This window comes from Schistocerca nitens, chromosome 2, assembly GCF_023898315.1.
Source record: "Schistocerca nitens isolate TAMUIC-IGC-003100 chromosome 2, iqSchNite1.1, whole genome shotgun sequence".
Taxonomy (NCBI): domain Eukaryota; kingdom Metazoa; phylum Arthropoda; class Insecta; order Orthoptera; family Acrididae; genus Schistocerca; species Schistocerca nitens.
In genome coordinates this window covers 1,063,605,791-1,063,625,770 of record NC_064615.1, presented here as the reverse complement: position 1 = coordinate 1,063,625,770, position 19,980 = coordinate 1,063,605,791, and the positions used below count along the sequence as shown (strand labels likewise).

The 19,980-nt window shown below is 41.8% G+C and overlaps 1 protein-coding gene across 2 annotated transcripts in view; it reads left to right on the top strand.

Annotated features, from left to right (window-relative positions):
- LOC126234788 (uncharacterized) overlaps positions 1–19,980 on the top strand; it is a 282,904-nt gene that overhangs the window by 215,512 nt on the left and 47,412 nt on the right. For both annotated transcript variants that reach the window (XM_049943537.1, XM_049943536.1), the window contains exons 6-7: positions 1,703–1,806; positions 10,134–10,333. In XM_049943537.1, the coding sequence (XP_049799494.1) occupies positions 1,703–1,806; positions 10,134–10,333 (304 nt within the window). The remainder of the gene's footprint in view (positions 1–1,702; positions 1,807–10,133; positions 10,334–19,980) is intronic.

Sequence of the window (19,980 nt, the reverse complement as noted above, 5' to 3'; positions counted from 1 at the left end):
GGGGAAGTTAGGATTAAATAAAACACACCACACATCGCTTCCCTCAGGCATTGGTCCGAGTGTTGTTGTGGTCTTCACCCCAGAGACTGGTTTGATGCAGCTCTCCATGCTACTCTATCCTGTGCAAGCTTCTTCATCTCACAGTACCTACTGCAACCTACATCCTTCTGAATCTGTTTAGTGTATTCATCTCCTGGTCTCTCTCTACGATTTTACCCCCCACGCTGCCCTCCAATACTAAATTGGCGATCCCTTGAGGTCTCATAATATGTCCTACCAACCGATCCCTTCTTCTAGTCAAGTTGTGCCAAAAATTTCTCTTCTCCCCAATTCTATTCAATACCTCCTCATTAGTTATGTGATCTACCAATCTAATCTTCAGCATTCTTCTGTAGCACCACATTTCGAAAGCTTCTATTCTCTTTTTGTCCAAACTATTTATCGTTCATGTTTAACTTCCATACATGGCTACACTCCACACAAATACTGTCAGAAACGACTTCCTGACACTTAAATCTATACTCGAGGTTAACAAATTTCTCTTCTTCAGAAACGCTTTCCTTGCCATTGCCAGTCTACATTTTATATCCTCTCTACTTCGACCATCATCAGTTATTTTGCTCGCCAAATAGCAAGACTCATTTACTACTTTAAGCGTCTCATTTCCTAATCTAATTCCCTCAACATCACCCGATTTAGTTCGACTACATTTCATTATCCTCGTTTTGCTTTTGTTGATGTTCATCTTATATCCTCCTTTCCTTGGTCCGAGTAGGATATGATAAAGATGGCATATAAAATGATAAAATACGACATCTAGTGGATAGGATATATATGCTAATGAAATATGCACTTAGATAAACGTATGACTTTCACAAACACCAGTAGACATCCATCGGAGAATAAAGAATGTGTATGGTGCACCACGTCTGTCGAAAACCATCTGCGACAAGGGGTGCCGATGCTTCAGGATAAAGCACGACCCTATAGCGCAAAGGTTGTAACACAGAAGTTACGCCTACGCTAGTGGAATACACTCGACTTACATTCCTGATCTCTCCCTGAACTCTCCCCATGCAAATATTACTTCAGTCCCTTGAAAAAGGACCTAAAGGGTTGGCCATTCTTGTCGGACGAGTATGTGCAGCAGGCAGTCACGGTCTCCTTCACACAGCATGACACGTTGTTTTACCAAACGGGTGTATTCAGACTGGTGCATCGGTAGAATGATTTGCCAATGCCCACAGCGATTTTGCCTGATTGCATAGCAATTCTGGACTGTACGGCCTTCGAGCGTAAACTTTTTGATCGCCCTTTATAAATGAATTACAGAATTCAAGGTAGTCAAAAAATGGTTCAAATGGCTCTGAGCACTATGGGACTTAACAGCTATGGTCATCAGTCCCCTAGAACTTAGAACTACTTAAACCTAACTAACCTAAGTACAGCACACAACACCCAGCCATCACGAGGCAGAGAAAATCCCTGACCCCGCCGGGAATCGAACCCGGGAACCCGGGCGTGGGAAGCGAGAACGCTACCGCACGACCACGAGATGCGGGCAAGGTAGTCACTAGCGACACGAAAACAAAGTAGCATTTCATAGGCGTACTGATATTTTAAAAAGATTTCCCTTCAAGCATATGAAAACAAGAATTTACCAAATCCATATGTACTCACTTATCAATGTCATACGTTACAGGGTACCATCTAAGTGGTCGCGTTATGGCAGCATCGAGGGCGAAGAATATCCGCAGGCTGTAGGCAATGAAAATGAAGAAATGGAAGAGGATGATTCCAACAATGGTTAGTAATCTCACAATTATTATTTTTGTTTCTGTTGCTGAATGTCAGTCTCACCAAATGTGCTTCGCTATAGGTTGCTGATACTGTTATAATGGCAGTGAAACATTGCGTCGCTATGTGCTTCGTATACACATTTACTCCAAATCGATTCGTTTAGTTGTCTTACTCAGCAACATTTGTCCGTTACACAATGCTTTCAACTGACACGCCAACTGTATGTATTGTGCGCGGGGCCCCATTACAGACAATGTGAAACCTAAGTTTGTGTTCGTTGATGCTGTTGCAACGTACACTGCCGGAAAAAAAAAAGACTAGTACACCTGGAAAGACGACGTCGATTTTGATCCGATGACGGCCTATGCCACCTGGGGGTTAGTAGATCTACATCTACATCAACATGGATACTCTGGAAATCACATTTAAATGCCTGGCAGAGGGTTCATCGAACCACCTTCACAATTCTCTACTATTCCAATCTCGTATAGCGCGTGGAAAGAATGAACACATGTATCTTTCCGTACGAGCTCTGATTTCCCTTATTTTATCGTGGTGACCGTTCCTCCCTATGTAGGTCGGTGTCAACAAAATATTTTCGCATTCGGAGGAGACGGTTGGTGATTGGAATTTCGTGATAAGATTACGTTGCAACGAAAAACGCCTTTCTTTTAATGATGTCCAGCCCAAATCCTGTGTCATTTCTGTGACAAACTCTCCCATATTTGTCAATAATACAAAACGTGCTGCCTTTCTTTGAACTTTTTCGATGTACTCCGTCAGTCCTATCTGGTAAGGATCCCACACCGCGCAGCGGTATTCTAAAAGAGGACGGACAACCGTAGTGTAGGCAGACTCCTTAGTAGGTCTGTTACATTTTCTAAGTGTCCTGCCAATAAAACGCAGTCTTTGGTTAGCCTTTCCCACAACATTTTCTATGTGTTCCTTCCAATTTAAGTTGTTCGTAATTGTAATACCTAGGTATGTAGTTGAATTTACGGCTTTTACATTAGAGTGATTTATCGTGTAACCGAAATCTAAGGAGTTCCTTTTAGCACTCATGTGGATGACCTGACACTTATCGTTATTCAGGGTCAAGTGCCACTTTTCGCACCATTCAGATATTTTTTTCTAAATCGTTTTGCAGTTTGTTTTGATCTTCTGATGACTTTATTAGTCGATAAACGACAGCGTCATCTACAAACAACCGAAGACGGCTACTCAGATTGTCTCCCAAATCGTTTATATGTACTTATAATCGGTTAACGTCGCCCGCGAACAGATAGCGTTGTGGCTTAGCTACCAGAACGCCGCCTGTGTCTACCCTGTAATACGGAATGCTCACAGCCTCAAGGGTCAGTGTAGCGCAAACGTGTGAAATAAATAAGCAACCATGCCACGGAGACGCACCCGTGCATACTACAGCCAACTGACCAAGTTTATAAGGGGTGAAATTGTGTTCTTCTGAGTGGCGCGATGGTCCTTTCGGAGAACTGCCACACAATTTGGCCGTGCTGCATCAGTTTTACAATGACGCTGGCATCAGTGGTCATGTGAACATCCTCACACGCGCAGAAGAGGTTCTGGACGTTGTAATGGTACTTGAATTACGTAACCATTACGGCAGCTCACCTGAACCTCTCGATACCAGCAATATTCTACTGTATTTCTGTAAAGTAGTTAACATATTTCTGATACAACATTCAGATTTTATTTCATTAATGTAGAGGTACTTTGATACACCGATATGTTTATATTGCAATGATATTATTCTTATGTGTATTCTTTCTTTTGTCACTATGATCTTTGACGTACTTGTAATTCTTGATTTTTGGCCGCGTAAGCGATTAGTTTGTTAGAGAGTCGGACCTTGAGAAAGTCAAGTCTTGGACGTCATGTTGGAAAGACGCGTATTGTAGTCAGCTTATAAAATGTGAACCTTAACGAGGAAGATGTTTTCAATTATGTTTTGTATTGTGAAGTGATGTTTTGTGTGTTACGTGATACTGCAACAAAAGCAACAAGAAGGAAGTGCAACTTAAATTCGGAGTGCTGGTTATTTTTAACATCCCCATTGTGCTAACTTTCAAAGGTTTAATCTTCAAGAATGGTTTGTGAAACACATCTATAAAACTTTTGAATATCGCAGAATAAAACCTAGGCCTCTTTGCATCCGAGCTTGGAATCATCACCACCTAGATTTTCGACGATTGAGCCATGATTTTACAACGAGACCAGCGTGGGAAACTCGAAAAGATGAGTGCCTAGTTTATTTATTATTACATGAAATGACTTTATTAACTGTGCTCTAATGACATCTGCCACATAATAACTTTGTTGTTGCCCGAAAATGCAGTATTTAGCAAAGTGAGCAACACCACAATCATTATTAAATTTTGACCTTTGTTGTGGTAGGGTTGTTAGAACGTGCACGCGGTACGGACGCCCACCAGCATCATCGTATTGTAAGGGCAGCAGTGGCAGATCGTACGACTACCACAGCACAGATAAGAGGACTTGGGAGCCCAGACGAGTCAACACGATCTGTGTCAAACCCGTATTTAGCCGTGTGACTAGGACAAGCACTCCTCTAGCCCTTCTTCCACTTACGACACAGCATAGACGTGCACGGGTCGACTTGGTGCCATCAGAGGATCACCTGGAAGATGGAATGTTGCGCCGTGGTCTTCGATTATGAAAGCAGATTCTGCCGACACGCAAGTGATGATCGTTTTCGCTTACAACGTAGACTTGATGAGTGCTGTCTTGTGGAGCGCGTGCGTCCAAGGGACGCTGGCCTCAAGGTCCAGGATGCGATAAACTACAACTCTCATTCGCCTTTGGTGTTTCTGGAGGGAACACTAACCATGCATGCAGAATGTTGTTCGATCCGCCCTTTTGCCGTTCTTGCTACAGGATGGCGATGTGTCGGTCCAGTAGGACAGTGCTCGCCCACATACTGCCCTGAAACTGAAAGTGTGCTGCAGGACTTGCAGCGACTTCCCTGACCAGCGAGATCTCCGGACTTGCCTCTGATTGGGCACGTGTGGTATACGATGGGATGAGAAGAGACTCGTGCGACTTGTCAAGCAGCAACTCTTACAGAAATACGTGAACCCGCCGAGCAGGCGTGGCATAACGTATGGTGGCACAGTGTTCGCCGTCTGTACGATCAACTAGATGCCAGAGTGAGCTCCTGAATTGCTGGTCGTGGAGCCTATGTCACGTACTAAGATGGGTGTTTCAGCACGGTCGATACCTGGTTCCTCAGAACCGCTTGTGCTATTCATCTGTAAATGTAGTCATTTCATGACTCCATATGAACTGCTGCAACAGTAAATATTGAGTGAACAGTAAATCTCTAAAACGTTGTACTAATTTTTTCCGATAGTTTATATCATATGTGAGGAAATTTGTGTCGCTTCGTGTATGGGAACTTTGTCTCACAGTTTCCAAGCACACTGATGTGTGATATGTCATTTTAAACTCAAAGACGTAATTTATGATCGATATATAGATTAGATTAGATTAGATTTACTTTCATTCCAATTGATCCGTAGTGAGGAGATCCTCCAGGATGTGGAACATGTCAGAAAAACAACAATAGATGACAAATATTTACAACTAAAACAAATAAGCTAATGTACCATTCCACAGATCCCAAGTGGAATGAAAGTCATTTTTTAATGAACACTAAGAGTCATTTTACAAATACTAATGCACTGAATTTAAAATAAAAAAGTTTTTTATTTATTTATAAGGTAATACAACTACTGTAATACTTATTTACAATGAACACATTACTGCACTGAAATGGTGCAGAAGTTAGATTATACTAACACACACACACACACACACACACACACACACACACACACACACACACACACACAGGCACACAAATTTTCAATGAACACATTACTGCACTGAAATTGTGCAGAAGTTATGTTGTACTTATATACAAATCAGTTGGTTTTACTAAGAAATTCATCAATGGAGTAGAAGGAGTTGGCCACCAATAAATCCTTTAGGCTTCTCTTAAACTGAATTTCATCGGTTGTTAAGCTTTTTATGGCTGCTGGCAAGTTATTGAAAATGTGTGTTCCTGAATAATGCACACCTTTTTGTACAAGACTAAGTGACTTTAAATTCTTGTGAAGATTATTCTTATTTCTAGTATTGATTCCATGAATTGAGCTGTTGGTTTGAAAAAGTGATATATTTTAATGACAAATTTCATTAAGGAATAAATATATTGGGAAGCAGTAGTTAGTATCCCTAGTTCCCTAAACAGGCTTCTGCAGGATGTTCTTGAGTTCACACCACATATAACTCTCACTGCACGTTTTTGTACCTGGAAAACTTTAGCTTGGCTTGATGAATTACCCCAAAAAATAATCCCATATGACATTATGGAATGAAAGTAAGCATAGTATTCCAGCTTTTTCATTTTTATATCCCCTGTGTCTGACAAAATTCGCATTGCAAACAGAGATTTGTTAAGACGCTTCAGCAGTTCTGTGGTGTGCTCCTCCCAGTCGAATTTATTATCAAGCTGTAATCGCAAGAATTTAACACTGTCCACTTCTTCTATCTTCTTGTCATCGTATGTTAGACATATACTCATGGGACACCCCTTACAAGTTCTGAACTGCATGTAGTGTGTTTTTTTAAAGTTTAGTGACAAAGAATTGGCTAGGAACCACAGATTAATGTCCACAAATATTTTATTGGCTGAGCTTTCTAAGACTACACTTGATTTGCTATTTATTGAAATGTTTGTATCATCGGCAAACAAAACAAACTTGGCATCTGGTAATGTTACTGATGAAAGGTCATTGATATACAGAAGAAATAGTAAGGGCCCCAAAATGGAACCTTGTGGGACCCCACATGTAATTAGTTCCCAGTTGGATGATGCCTGATAGCTTGATACATGTATCTTTCCTAATAACACCCTTTGTTTCCTGCCAGAGATATAAGATTTGAACCATTCTGCAGCATTTCCTGTTATACTATAATATTCTAGTTTACTTAAAAGGATATTGTGATTTACACAGTCAAATGCCTTTGACAGATCACAAAATATACCAGTTGCCTGCAATTTTTTGTCTAATGAATTAAGCATATCACAGTATCAGAGTAACCACAAAGACAAATGTATGTAAGCTGTTAGCGGAAGAACACAGCATGCTGTTTGTAGTATCTCGGTTTTTGAAAGAAATGTAGTGGATGCAACTGTTCAAGATCAGTAAGAACTCAAGCTGATTCACTGATAAAGTGTTATGACTTGAGATATGAAAGGTAATGTATTACTTCCCATACATATGGGTATCATATTTTTTATCTTCAGAAAAATAGGTAAATGCTACAGGGAGAGATGGGCAATAAACAGTATGTACGAGAACGAAGGGGTAACGATAGGACTGGAAGACAGAGAGAAAAGTATTTGAATTAAAAAGTGCACAAGGCAAGAACGCAGTCTTTCTCATCCACTGTTCAACCTGAATATCGAAGATGCACTGGTGGAAATAAAGAAACGTTCAGAGGTGGATTAACATTTAAGATGAAAGTACATCAACTATAAGATTCGCTGATGGCATGGCTGTGCTCTATAATAGTGGGGAAGAATTACAGGACCTTGGATGGCTCTGAGGACAGCCAACTTTGCTCATGTTTCTCTGGTGCCCACCAGGACTATCAACAGATGGGGTTTCACTAGGCATGGCCTACACCTAAACAGGACTGGGAAGGGAAGATTCGTACAACTGATTCATGAAAGTATAGGGGGTCGATCTCGGGCCACACGTCGTCAAATACTTGTTGTCGTGAGTAGGAGAAGTAGGTCTTTTTTAGGATAAATCCAGACAGCAGGTTCCCCTGCCTAAAGAGTATGTTGAGCAGTTTAAAAAATGCTGAAACAACCACTCACATTTCACACATACCAGTTGTCACAAAGAAAAACAAACCATTGGAAAGAGTAAATGGAGCATTTCACAGATTTAACAATCCTCCACCAAAACATGCAATCAATAAAAAATAAAATACAGCTATTATAAGTTGAGCTCCAATCTCTGAACTGCACAGTGGTTTGTGTTACTGAGCACTGGAGTAGAGACACAGAAATCCAAAATGTATTGCCATAATATTAAATGGCAAACTCTTACTGCAGAACTGCTTCAAGGGGTGGAAGATCATGCATTTATATCAGAAAAGGAACACTGTCCAAATCAAGACATGACCTCAGTACAATAAGTGAAGACAAACACTTTGAAATATCAGCTATTGAATTAACAGGGCTTGGTATCACCAAGAAATTAATCATTTTGTGTGTGTACAGATCTCCCAGTGTTAGTGTGGACACTTTTTTCAATAAATTAACAGAAGTTCTAGATAAAGTCTCAAGTACAAAGGTCAGCATAATTCTGTGTGGGGACGTTAACATCAACACTAATATCATAAATGAATCCAACAGCACCCTAATAAATATCGTTCAAAGTTTTGGCATGTCCCTATTGGTCAATAGTGCAACAAGGATTACTGCAATGACTTCATCAGGAATTGACCATGTGGCCACAAACATGGACAGAGAAAAATGTGATGTAGCTGTAAAATATCTCGGACTGTCAGACAATCTCTGTCAAATAACAATAGTAAAATCAGGCATAGAATCATTCCCTACACTACAAGCCTACAAACGACATATATCAGAAAACAGAATAAAATATTTTGCAAAAGAACTAGAAAAACAAAGCTGAGATGAAGTGTATGAGGAAACGAATGTGAATAAGAAATTCTCTAAATTCTCCACATCATTTAAATTGAACCTTGAAGAGACATTTCCAAAAGTATGCCTGTCTCTATCAACATCACACAAAAACAGATGGATAACAGCAGATATTAAGAAGTTCTCCCAAACACTTAAATACCTCAATTCCATGAAAAAGAGTCGCAATGGTCCAGAATTATTAAATTTCTATCATAGATACAAAAAGATCTATGGGAAGGTGCTGATTGCTGCAAAAACGTCATTTAATGACAAAGTAATATATAATGCAGAGAATAAAAGCAAAGCAGTCTGGGATGTTATAAAAAAGGAAAGAGGGAGAGGCAAAGAAACGCAGAATAACATACTGCTAATGGAGGGGGATAAGGAAATAAATGATCCACAACATTTAGCAGACTATGTAGAGGAACTTTTTTCAAGTATTGCAGAGAAGTTACAGCAAAAATTCCCTAAACCAAATATAACACCTGCAAATAATGTTACACTACATACAATGATGTTACTTCCAACCACAGAGAATGAAGTCAATAAAACTGTTCAAAAAATAAAAAGTCAGTAGGCTTAGATGAAGTACTGAAGTGTGTACTAAACAATGCACAGAGATTACACAAGGCCTCTTAAGCAATATTTAATGTATCCTTCACATCAGGGACATTTCCAGAGCAGTTACAACATGCAAGAGTTGTACCTTCGTTTAAGAAAGGTAATGCAGAAGACATAGAAAATTACCTGCCCATTTCCCTGCTGTCACCATTCTCAAAAATAATAGAAGGAATTATGAAAGACAGATTAATGAATTACCTGAATAAATACAATCTTTTAAGCGAATCGCAGTTTGGTTTCCGAAATGGCAAAAATACTGAGTCAGCTATAGTAGAATTCACAAAAGTTGTACTTGATGCTCTTGATAAAGATGAGTGTGTCACAGGAATTTTTGAATCTTTCTAAGGCCTTTGATACAGTCGACCACAAGATTCTACTAAATAAATTAGAAGCATTAGGAATAAGATGGGTAGCTAATGACTGGTTTCGATCATACCTAGCAGATAGGGTACAAAGAGTAGAGATAACACATACTTTAAATAGATCTAAATATTTAGTGAAACACTTATCAGAACCGAAATACATTAATATACTGCAAGGTAGCATATTAGGACCAATCCTATTCCTGATATACATCAATGACTTTCCCGGTAGTGTTACTCATGGTGAAAATATTCTCTTCGCTGACGACGGTAATATTATAGTCACTGAGAAAACAAGAGAACTCCTCGCAGAGAAAGCAAAGGAAGTTTGAAATATTTTCGGGGCCAGTTTTATTTTGCGCACCCAGTTTAACAACTGAGCACGTCTAGTGTAGGTGATACTCTGTGGAGATTGATGAAGTTGTGGCGGAGTGAATCGAAGCAGTCAGAAGACTGATGAAAAAGAAATATCTGAAGTAACTGACAGCGTTCTTCCTTAGTGTCACTTTAACCCTGAGTGTTTTGATTTTATTTAAGGCTATGTGAGACTAAATCTGGTTATGTTATTTTTTCTGGAGCAGGTGAGTGGCTGGAAGGCCCCGTGTACTCATCTGCGCTGGGGCCGCACTACGCCGTGGACAGACGCGCCCTCTACATCCCGGATTACTCGTACCAGGTGCTCAACCCGTTCACTGGCTACCAAGTACAGCCGGACAAGCGCGACAGTCGCTGGAATGGCTACTCCAAGGACAAGCGCTTCATGGTCTCCAGGAAGAGGGATGTGAGTATAACATGGCACACAGATTAAAACCACACTTCAAATTGTATGCACTAAACAATGTAACAGGCGCAGTTCTTTGGTAAGAGTTAAAGCGCCTCTAACCATCGATGGTCAACGTTCACCGTTTTGCGTATCTTCATAGCCCTTGCAATATACAGGGTGTTTAAAAAAGAATATACGTATTTCGAATGCAAAATGGTTCAAATGGTTCTGAGCACTATGGGACTTAACATCTGAGGTCATCAGTCCCCTAGAACTTAGAACTACTTAAACCTAACTAACCTAAGGACATCACACACATCCATGCCCGAGGCAGGATTCGAACCTGCGGCCGTAGTGGTCGCGCAGTTCCATATTGAAGCGCCTAGAACCGCTCGACCACACCGGCCGGCATTTCGAATGCATATATATATATATATATATATATATATATATATATATATATATATATATATATATATATATATATATATATAAATTAAACTTCAAGACATACGAATATGAAACTTTACACACACATTAAAGAACCACACAAGTTCAGATTACAGATGTTCAATACATCCTCCATCAGCGGCACGAACAATATCACATCGATACTCAAATTCCTCCCATACTCGGGCAAGCATGTCCTTCGTCACTGATGTTATGGCAGTAGGGATCCGGTTCTTCAACTCTACCAGGTTCTGTGAGAGTGGTGGTACATAAAGGTTGTCTTTAACGAAACCCCACAGGAAGACATCAGAGGGTGTCAAATCCGGTGACTGTGGAGCCCAGCTGAGACATGCTAAGTCTCCAGCTCCTTGACAACCAATCCAACGGTTCGGTAGAGTTTCATTCAGATATTCACGCACTTGGCGACTCCAGTGAGGGGGTGCCCCGTCTTGTTTAAAAATGTTATCTTCGTGCAGCCTCGGAAACAACCAGTTTTGTAACATAGCGAGATACTGCTTACCGTTAACTGTGTTTCCATCAAAGAAGAATGGGCTGTAAACAGATGATCGGGATATCGGACAAAACACATTGACTTTGGGCGAATGTTCAATGGCTGCATGTGGGTTGTGTAGGTCCCAAATTCGAACAGTGTTTGTTTACCTGAACACTAACATGGAAAGTCGCTTTATCACTGAACACGATGCGTTATGCGAAAGTGTTATCATTGTCAACAGCGTCAATGATCTCGTTACAAAATGCCACACGTTTGCGTTTGTCATCAGGACGCACAACTTTTAACAGCTTTAACTTGTACGGCTTCATAACCAACCGACGTCTCAAAACACGCCAAATTGTTGTTGTAGGGAGTTGTAACTCCCGACTGGCACGACGAGTTGATTTTGAATGACTACGTTGGAAAGCAGTTTGAATTCGTGCAACACTTTCTTCAGGAACACGAGGGGGCGAAGGATCAATTAGGTACCACAGCCTGAAACATCGTTGCACTGTAATCATGGAATTGCACTTCGCAAACTCGAGAACACAAAATGATTTCCGCTGCGGAGTAGCCATTTTAAACATATGACGGTTACCAGGTAAAGCAGAAGACAACACATCTAGTGGCTATTAATATAAACTAGACTATGTATTCGTTTCTCCAATAGCCGAGCCGCGGCGCAGCGATCGATAGTTTAGACAAAATAATACTCTGTAATACGTATATTCTTTTTGAGACACCCTGTATTTCGTCTATATAGTGTCCCACAGCTCGCAGCAATTTTAAAAAATATATATATTACAATAATAACAACAATTTTGTAAACTGAAGGCGGCTTGGGGGGGGGGGGGGGGGGAGGAAAGGAAAGGAAAGGAAAGGGAAAGAATTAATAATGTCAGCTGCGTCGGGACTTTATGCGGAATCAGCGGCGACGAGTAAAAGTTGGTGCCGGATCCGGATTCAAATCCGGAATCTTCGTATATGTCCGAAAGAACAGATACCCGGCATTCATATAATTGATCCTTGTCTCAATGGACAGTGAAACTACAACCTTCGGTGCGGATGTTGTTATATGTTCGACCTGCAGCGGGAATCTAAAATTAGTCGAAAATAACAGACACCACCCTTTTACGAGGGGCGTTTGAAAAGTCCGTGCAAAAATAAAAACCTTTTTTATTTTACGACAAGGTCTCCTTTTAGACTCACACAATTCGTCCAACGCTGTTCTAATTTGTCGATACCTTCCGAATAATAGGAATTGTCCAAATCTGCAAAATAGCTATTAGTTGCTGCAATCACCTCCTCGTTTGCATAAAATCTTTGTCCTGCCAGCCATTTCTTCCAATTGGGGAACAAATAGTAGTCCGAGGTAGCCACGTCTGGAGAATAGAGGGGATGTGAAACGAATTGGAATCCTATTTCCATTAATTTTGCGATCACAATTGCTCAGGTGTGTGCTGGTGCATTGTCAAGATGGAAAAGGACTTTTTTGCGGTCCAGTCGCGGGCGTATTTCTTGCAGCTCGGTTTTCAAACGGTCCAATAACGATGAATAATATTCACCTGTAATAGTTTCACCCTTTTCCAGGTAATCGATGAGGATTATCCCTTGCAAATCACAAAAGACAGTCGCCATAACCATTCCGGCCGAAGAAAAGGTCTTCGCTTTTTTGGTGCAGATTCTCCCTTGGTAACTCATTGTTTAGATTGTAGTTTGGTCTCAGGAGTATAGTAATGTATCCATATTTCATCCACAGTGACGAAACGACGCTTAAAGTCCAGCGTATTCTTCCTGAACAGCTGCAAACCATCCTTGCAACACTTCACATGATTCCATTTTTGGTCAAGCGTGAGCAATCGCGGAACCCATCTTGCGGATAGCTTTCTCATGTCCAAATGTTTATGCAAAATATTATCTACCCATTCATTCGAGATGCTCACAGTACTAGCAATCTCACGCACCTTAACTCTTCTGTCATCCATCACTATATCATGGGTTTTATCAATGGTGTCTGGAGTCGTAACATCCACAGGGCGCCCAGAACTTTCAGCATCACTTGTGCCCATATGGCCACTCCGAAAATTTTGAAACCACTTGTAAACTGTTGTAATCGAAGGTGCAGAGCCACCGTAATGTTTATCAAGGTTCTCTTTAGTCTCCTGAGGCGTTTTGCCTTTCATAAAGTAATGTTTAATCACCACACGAAATTCTTTTTCGTCCATTTTTTTGGCAGTCACTCGACTTCCTTGATTGATACCAACGCCAAACACAAAGAAATAGACCAATATGGCTGAAACTTGGTGTGCGTTCTTTCCAAAGATGCTACTAACTAAACATTACCTCGATACTTTAGGTGGTGAAATCTCTCGGACTTTGCACGGACTTTTCAAACATCTCTCGTATATAAATAATAACAATAATCAAATAATTCTGTATTAACCAACGATTTCGATTATCTGATCATCTCTAGATGTTATAAAATAATTTACAACAGGCTATTCCTACATCTGTATCGACGTCCATATTCCAACAGCCACCTTACGGTGTGACGCGGAGAGTACGTTCTGCGCCACTGTCACTTCCCCCACCTATCCTGTTCCATTCACGAATGGTGCGGCGGAAGAATGTTTACTAATCCTCCTTGTGGACTCCATTCTCTCTGATTTTAACCTCTATTATCTTTTCGCAAGATATACGAGCTTCATTTGAAACGTTATGCACGCTGTAAGACAGAACCGAAGAAAATATTTTCACAGGCTTTCCATACAATCTCCAATCTAGCTTATGACAGTTTCCCCACGTTTTGCCAATTTCTGTATTCCGTTTAGGGCGCCTTCATTGTTGAGCTGTCTGATTACTTGAGTCATCTCACTAGAGGCTTCATCAATTGTGTGTCAAGATGTATTCCATAGACTTGCTCCTTCAATTTGGGGAACAAATCAAAGTATGGGGGGCTCATATCAGGATTGTATGGTGGGAGAGGAAATATGGATGCGAAATATTTTCCTTCCATATTTGTCGATCGTTTATCTCACTGGTAGGGCAATACGCGGTTTTGCATAGTCGTGCAAAATGAGGACACCAGCTGCGAGCAGGCCTTCTTAGATGAATTGTCGGGTAAAAACATTCCGCAGAAACAGTTTGTAGTACGCGCCTGTTACAGACGTCCCGTGGGGCAGTGTCTGTAGCTATGACTGCTTTCATGTCATACCCAAAGATCATCATCAGTTTCACCATTGATTGTTGAAGGTAGATTTTTTTCGGGCGTGGCACTTCCCCATGTGACGAGTGACACTTTTTGTTTTTGCTCAAAATCTCGTAGCCAGGTTTCGCCAAGTGCAACAATCCTTTCCACAAACTGTCCACCTTCTCTTCGATAACGTTCAAGCAACTCGTGTGGTGTGCGATTCTTTTGCGACCTGCTTTCTGCTTTTCACTCAAATTATGCGAAACCCATATGGCAGCACCTTTTTTCATCGTTAACTTTTCAGTTCTGATTCTGTAAACTGAAGTGAAAGACATTCTGGTCTCATACGCAATTTCCTCACATGTTTTTCGTCGATCCTCTCTCAAAATGTCATTAACAGTAACCTGAGAGGTGTAGTCCGTTGCAGCCGGCCGCTGTGGCCGAGCGGTTCTACGCGCTTGAGTCCGAAACCACGCTGCTGATACGGTCGCAGGTTCGAATCCTGTCTCGGACATGGATGTGTGTGTTGTCTTTAGGTTAGTTAGGTTTAAGTAGTTCTACGTCTAGGGGACTGAAGACCTCAGATATTAAGTTCCATAGTGCTTAGAGCCATTTGAACCATTTTTTGTAGTCCGTTGCAGCTGATGGCCTTCCACTTCTTGGATTGCCCTCAGAGCTCACCCGACCTTCACGGAAACAAGCAGACCACCATCATACTGTGCTAAGGTCCACTACACATCTCTCTCAAAGCGTTGTAAATTTCAGTTGGGTTCTTTCCACGTAGGGTTTCGATTTTGATGTAGGAACACTGGTTACTATGTGTAATCCAACCTCGCTCAGTTTCAGCTTCCATTTTAAAACTGAATTGCTCACGACACAGCCGTGCGAACCATCAAACACATATACGACCGCCACGCCTAAGGCCAAGCTCACAACTGACATGAATTTCAAGCTGACCATAACGGTAGCACAGTGTAAAGAACTTCTGAAGTGACCCTCGTATGTACATGGAAGAAACATAACGCTCGACTCTCACAGGAACTTACGCTCTAGAATATCAACAGTGCACAAAACCGTGATTCACAACGACTCTCTTGTAGCATCTGCTATTGGAGTTGAATGAGCATATCCATGACGATTTTTTGCTTACTAGATGAAGCTGTGACAAAACGCGCTGCTGTTCTTCGGATATTCGCTTTTCCTGAATCAGTCGCATCTGGTGAGGATCCTAAACTGATGAGCAATATTCAAACATGGCTCGAATGAGGTTTTTGTAAGCTGCCTCCTTCGTGAATGGACTACATCTGCGGATGCTTCCAATGGATCTCACAAGTAACCCCTTGAATGCGAGGTCGTAAGTTCAGTCTTTAGTAAGGTTGATTTGAAAGTGTTGTGTTAACAGTTATGACAGGAAAAAATATTAGCTGCTAATGACTGGCCATCACGAGTGTGACAGAAAATGAGTGTCCGGGAGGTGTAGAGATCAATCTTATATGGGGTGTATGTATTACGCTTCGCGAAATGGACATCGTCGACATTCCAGAAATGTTGAAGACAAACCATTAACTTGCACCGTGAACACCGAATGAAAAATGGCGCGACACAGTGATTCTAAATCTACATCTACCTCTATACTCCGCAAGCCACCTGACGGTGTGTGGCGGAGGCTCTCCTTTCTATTCCAGTCTCGTAATGTTCGTGGAAAGAAAGATTGTCGGTATGCCTTTGTGTGGACTCTAATCTCTCTGATTTTGTCCTCATGGTCTCTTCGCGAGATATACGTAGGAGGGAGCAATATACTTCTTGACTCCTCGGTGAAGGTATGTTCTCGAAACTTCAACAAAAGCCCTACCGAACTACTGAGCGTCACTCTTGCAGAGTCTTCCACTGGAGTTTATCTATCTTCTCCGTAACGCTTATGAGATTACTAAATGATCCTGTAACGAAGCGCGCTGCTCTCCGTTGGATCTTCTCTATCTCTTCTATCAACCCTATCTGGTACGGATCCCACACCGGTGAGCAGTAGTCAAGAAGTGGGCGAACAAGTGTACAGTAACCTACTTCCGTTGTTTTTGAATTGCATTTCCTTAGGATTCTTCCAATGAATCTCTGTCTGGCATCTGCTTTATATGGTTATTCCATTTTAGATCACTCGTAATGCCTACTCCCAGATAATTTATGGAATTAACTGCTTCCAGTTGCTGACCTGCTATATTGTAGCTAAATGACAAAGGATCTTTCTTTCTACGTATTCGCAGCACATTTCACTTGTCTACATTGAGATTCAATTGCCATTCCCTGCACCATTCGTCAATTCGTTGCAGATCCTCCTGCATTTCAGTACACTTTTCCATTGTTACAACCTCTCGATATACTACAGCATCATCTGCTAAAAGCCTCAGTGAACTTCCGATGTTATCCACGAGGTCATTTATATATATTACGAACAGCAACGGTCCTACGACACTCCCCTGCGGCACACCTGAAATCACTCTTACTTCGGAAGACTTCTCTCCATTGAGAATGACATGCTACGTTCTGTTATCTAGGAACTCTTCAATCCAATCACACAATTGGTCTGATAGTCCATATGCTCTTACTTTGTTCATTAAACGGCTGTGGGGAACTGTACCAAACGCCTTGCGGAAGTCAAGAAACACGGCATCTACCTGGGAACCCGTGTCTATGGCCCTCTGAGTCTCGTGCATTAGAAAGATTCTCACCATCAAGGTCGAAGTCCTAACCTAACCTAACGTAACCTAACTTTCTTGGTAGTTACAAACCGTACAGGACGTTCAGCCAGCAGCTAGGTATCCGCTCTTAAAGAATGCGTATACAATCATATTGGTATGACGAGGTGATGAGAACTGGTGAAGTGTAATGGCATGCAACCGATTGCGAAACGGCTTGTCGTGGAGCTTATCACGAAACTGGCTATACTGTAAGGAGTAGCTAATATGTTTCTTAAGGACGAAAAAAAAAATCCAGAGCCTGAATTTGTCCAGTGGTTCCAGGTGGTATGAACTGCAACGTCACACACTTTTTAGGACAGATAGTGGGCTGTAAAGGGGTGTGACTTTTATATGCAGACCAGGAATCATGCAAAAGCAAATTGTGTTGACCAGTTGCTGGCCAAAAGCAGTACTCATACCTAGTTTTAGTCTCTTTCGACCATTTTCGCACTATTCTTTACTGTGACGTAAATATTTACTACTGCCCTTCCTTGCAAGATCAGGCTCACGAGAAAGAGTCGCTGGGGGCAGAGCACTTCTCACTTCCCGCAGCACAGTAAATAACTTTCCAGCCGATCTACCATCCAGATTAACAGTCAGCATAATTGTATACGAATGCATTAAGACGTTGATGTTAGTTGATCTTAGTGAAACTCTTTTGCAGCCTTTAATTTCCATTGTTCTTTTCATATGCATTTCCTCTTGAAATTCTGATTGGCGGGAGTTGAAAACAAATTCATTACTGAAAGATGGGATAAGTTTATCTCATCTACAAATTATCTGGCCGATTCCGCAGTTTGCTGTGCATCGTGAAGTTGACGCTTTGTTTGAAGTTTTGTTATCTTACGTTCTGCAATTATGTAGTACTGTTTGAAGTGTAACCGTCTACTGCTCCCCTTGAAATCACTGTAATCTATGTCGCGTAATTTGATGTGCATAACGTAATCGGTCACTATCATGCACATCCTTATATGGGTTGTGTGTATTACGCTTCACAAAATGGACATCGTCGACATTATTCGAGCGTCCTTGAAACGCGCAAACAGCAGTTTTTGTAACAAGTGCGCCTTGTCGTCCCTAGAATATCAGTAGCTTTTCTTATACTCTACACGGTCATATTACTGTGGACTGCGCTGCAGATGATCTTCCATGTGCCTAATTACGAGTATGTTTAGTACCCGCTCCTTGGATAACGATTGTCCTTTACTACATTTCACTAGAGACGGGATTTGTGACTCCCCGTCCGACAAGGATGATGAACGACATGGCTCGACACCTCTTTCAGTATCACTTCCACTTATTAAGCATGTATCGTCATTATTGTACGTCTCAGGTACATTGTTGACGAAGTCGAGCGTACACGACACTATACATTGCACTGACTCATCTTGCAGAAACGCTAGTATCCATCTTGCCACTTCTTTCCCTCTCTGCGAAATTCCTTGAGTTCCTTTCTAACGAAATGTCAACTTCGGCAACTGCCGTTGTAGATATAATGCAATGATTGCTTTGTTTATCGTTGCCAGTGCTCTGTTTTGTATCAACACTGCTAGCACTGTTGTGAGTTACTCGTCGACTAAACAGTTCAGCTACAATCCGTACCCTCACGCTTTGCTCGCCATAGGATACCTCCTGTCCCGCCCCCTGTTGCCATTAGCAGTCAGTATTGTGGTTGCATGGCAGACAACATGTGGGGCGTCGAATGTCGAAAGCATCATTGGCCTTTTGCGACCTCACACTCAACGGGTCTCTTGTGTCGGGGTAGCCGAGAGCGCTAACGCGCTGCTTCCTGGACTCGGGTAGGCACGCCGGCCCCGGATCGAATGCGCCCGCCGGATTAACGACGAGAGCCGGTGTGCCGGCCAGCCTGGATGTATTTTTAGGCGGTTTTCCACATCCCTCTAGGTGAATACTGGGCTGGTCCTGACGTCCCGCCTCCGTTACACAACTCATAGACATTTGCAACACATCCGCACTTTTCCATGATTTACACTGGACGCAGACAGATGGGGTACTCTGATTCCGTCCTGGGGGGGGTATCGGGTGGCGGCAGGAAGGGCATCCGGCCACCCCTTCACATTAACATGCCAAATCCGGTTTCACCACGCCAACCCTGCGCAAAATGTGGGACAGAGGCGCAAGTGGCAGATAGACTCAAGGGGTCTCTTGTCAGTCTGGCATCTGCCTTACCCTCGATTAGATGTATGTGGACGTTCCACTTTAAAACGCCCAGTCGGCTTACTATCAGAGATTATTTAGAATGATTAGTTTGCAATATTATAATCAAACATAATGTCTCTTTCTGTCTGTTTATGCGCAGTTCGTTAAATTTCTTTACGTTGAGGATGAACTGCTAAATCCTGCACAGGCGATCCTCAACGGGCTTTCCTGGAATTCTCTACAATTTTATAGCGTTGCGACTTACCTGTATGTGATATCATCATCTGAGAGAAGCCTCACAGAACTTTCAAGGTTATCCACTAGGTCATTTACATGTAAACTGCGAGAAGCAACAGTTCTTACTCCCTTGGAGTATGCGTAAAGTTGCTTTTACGTCTGATTATTTCTGTTCGTTAGGAATGACATGCCAGCATTCTTCGTGTAGCGTCAAGTAAAATAGAGTCTTCCTGTAACACTGACGTCAATGTTAAAAAGCACAATACAGGGTTTTTATTTATATAATCGTATGGCTAGGGTCCCCCGTCGGGCAGACCGTTCGCCAGGTGCCGGTCTTTCAATTTGGCACCACTTCGGCGACCTGCAGGAGATGAGGTTTAAGGGATGATCATGAGGACAGCAC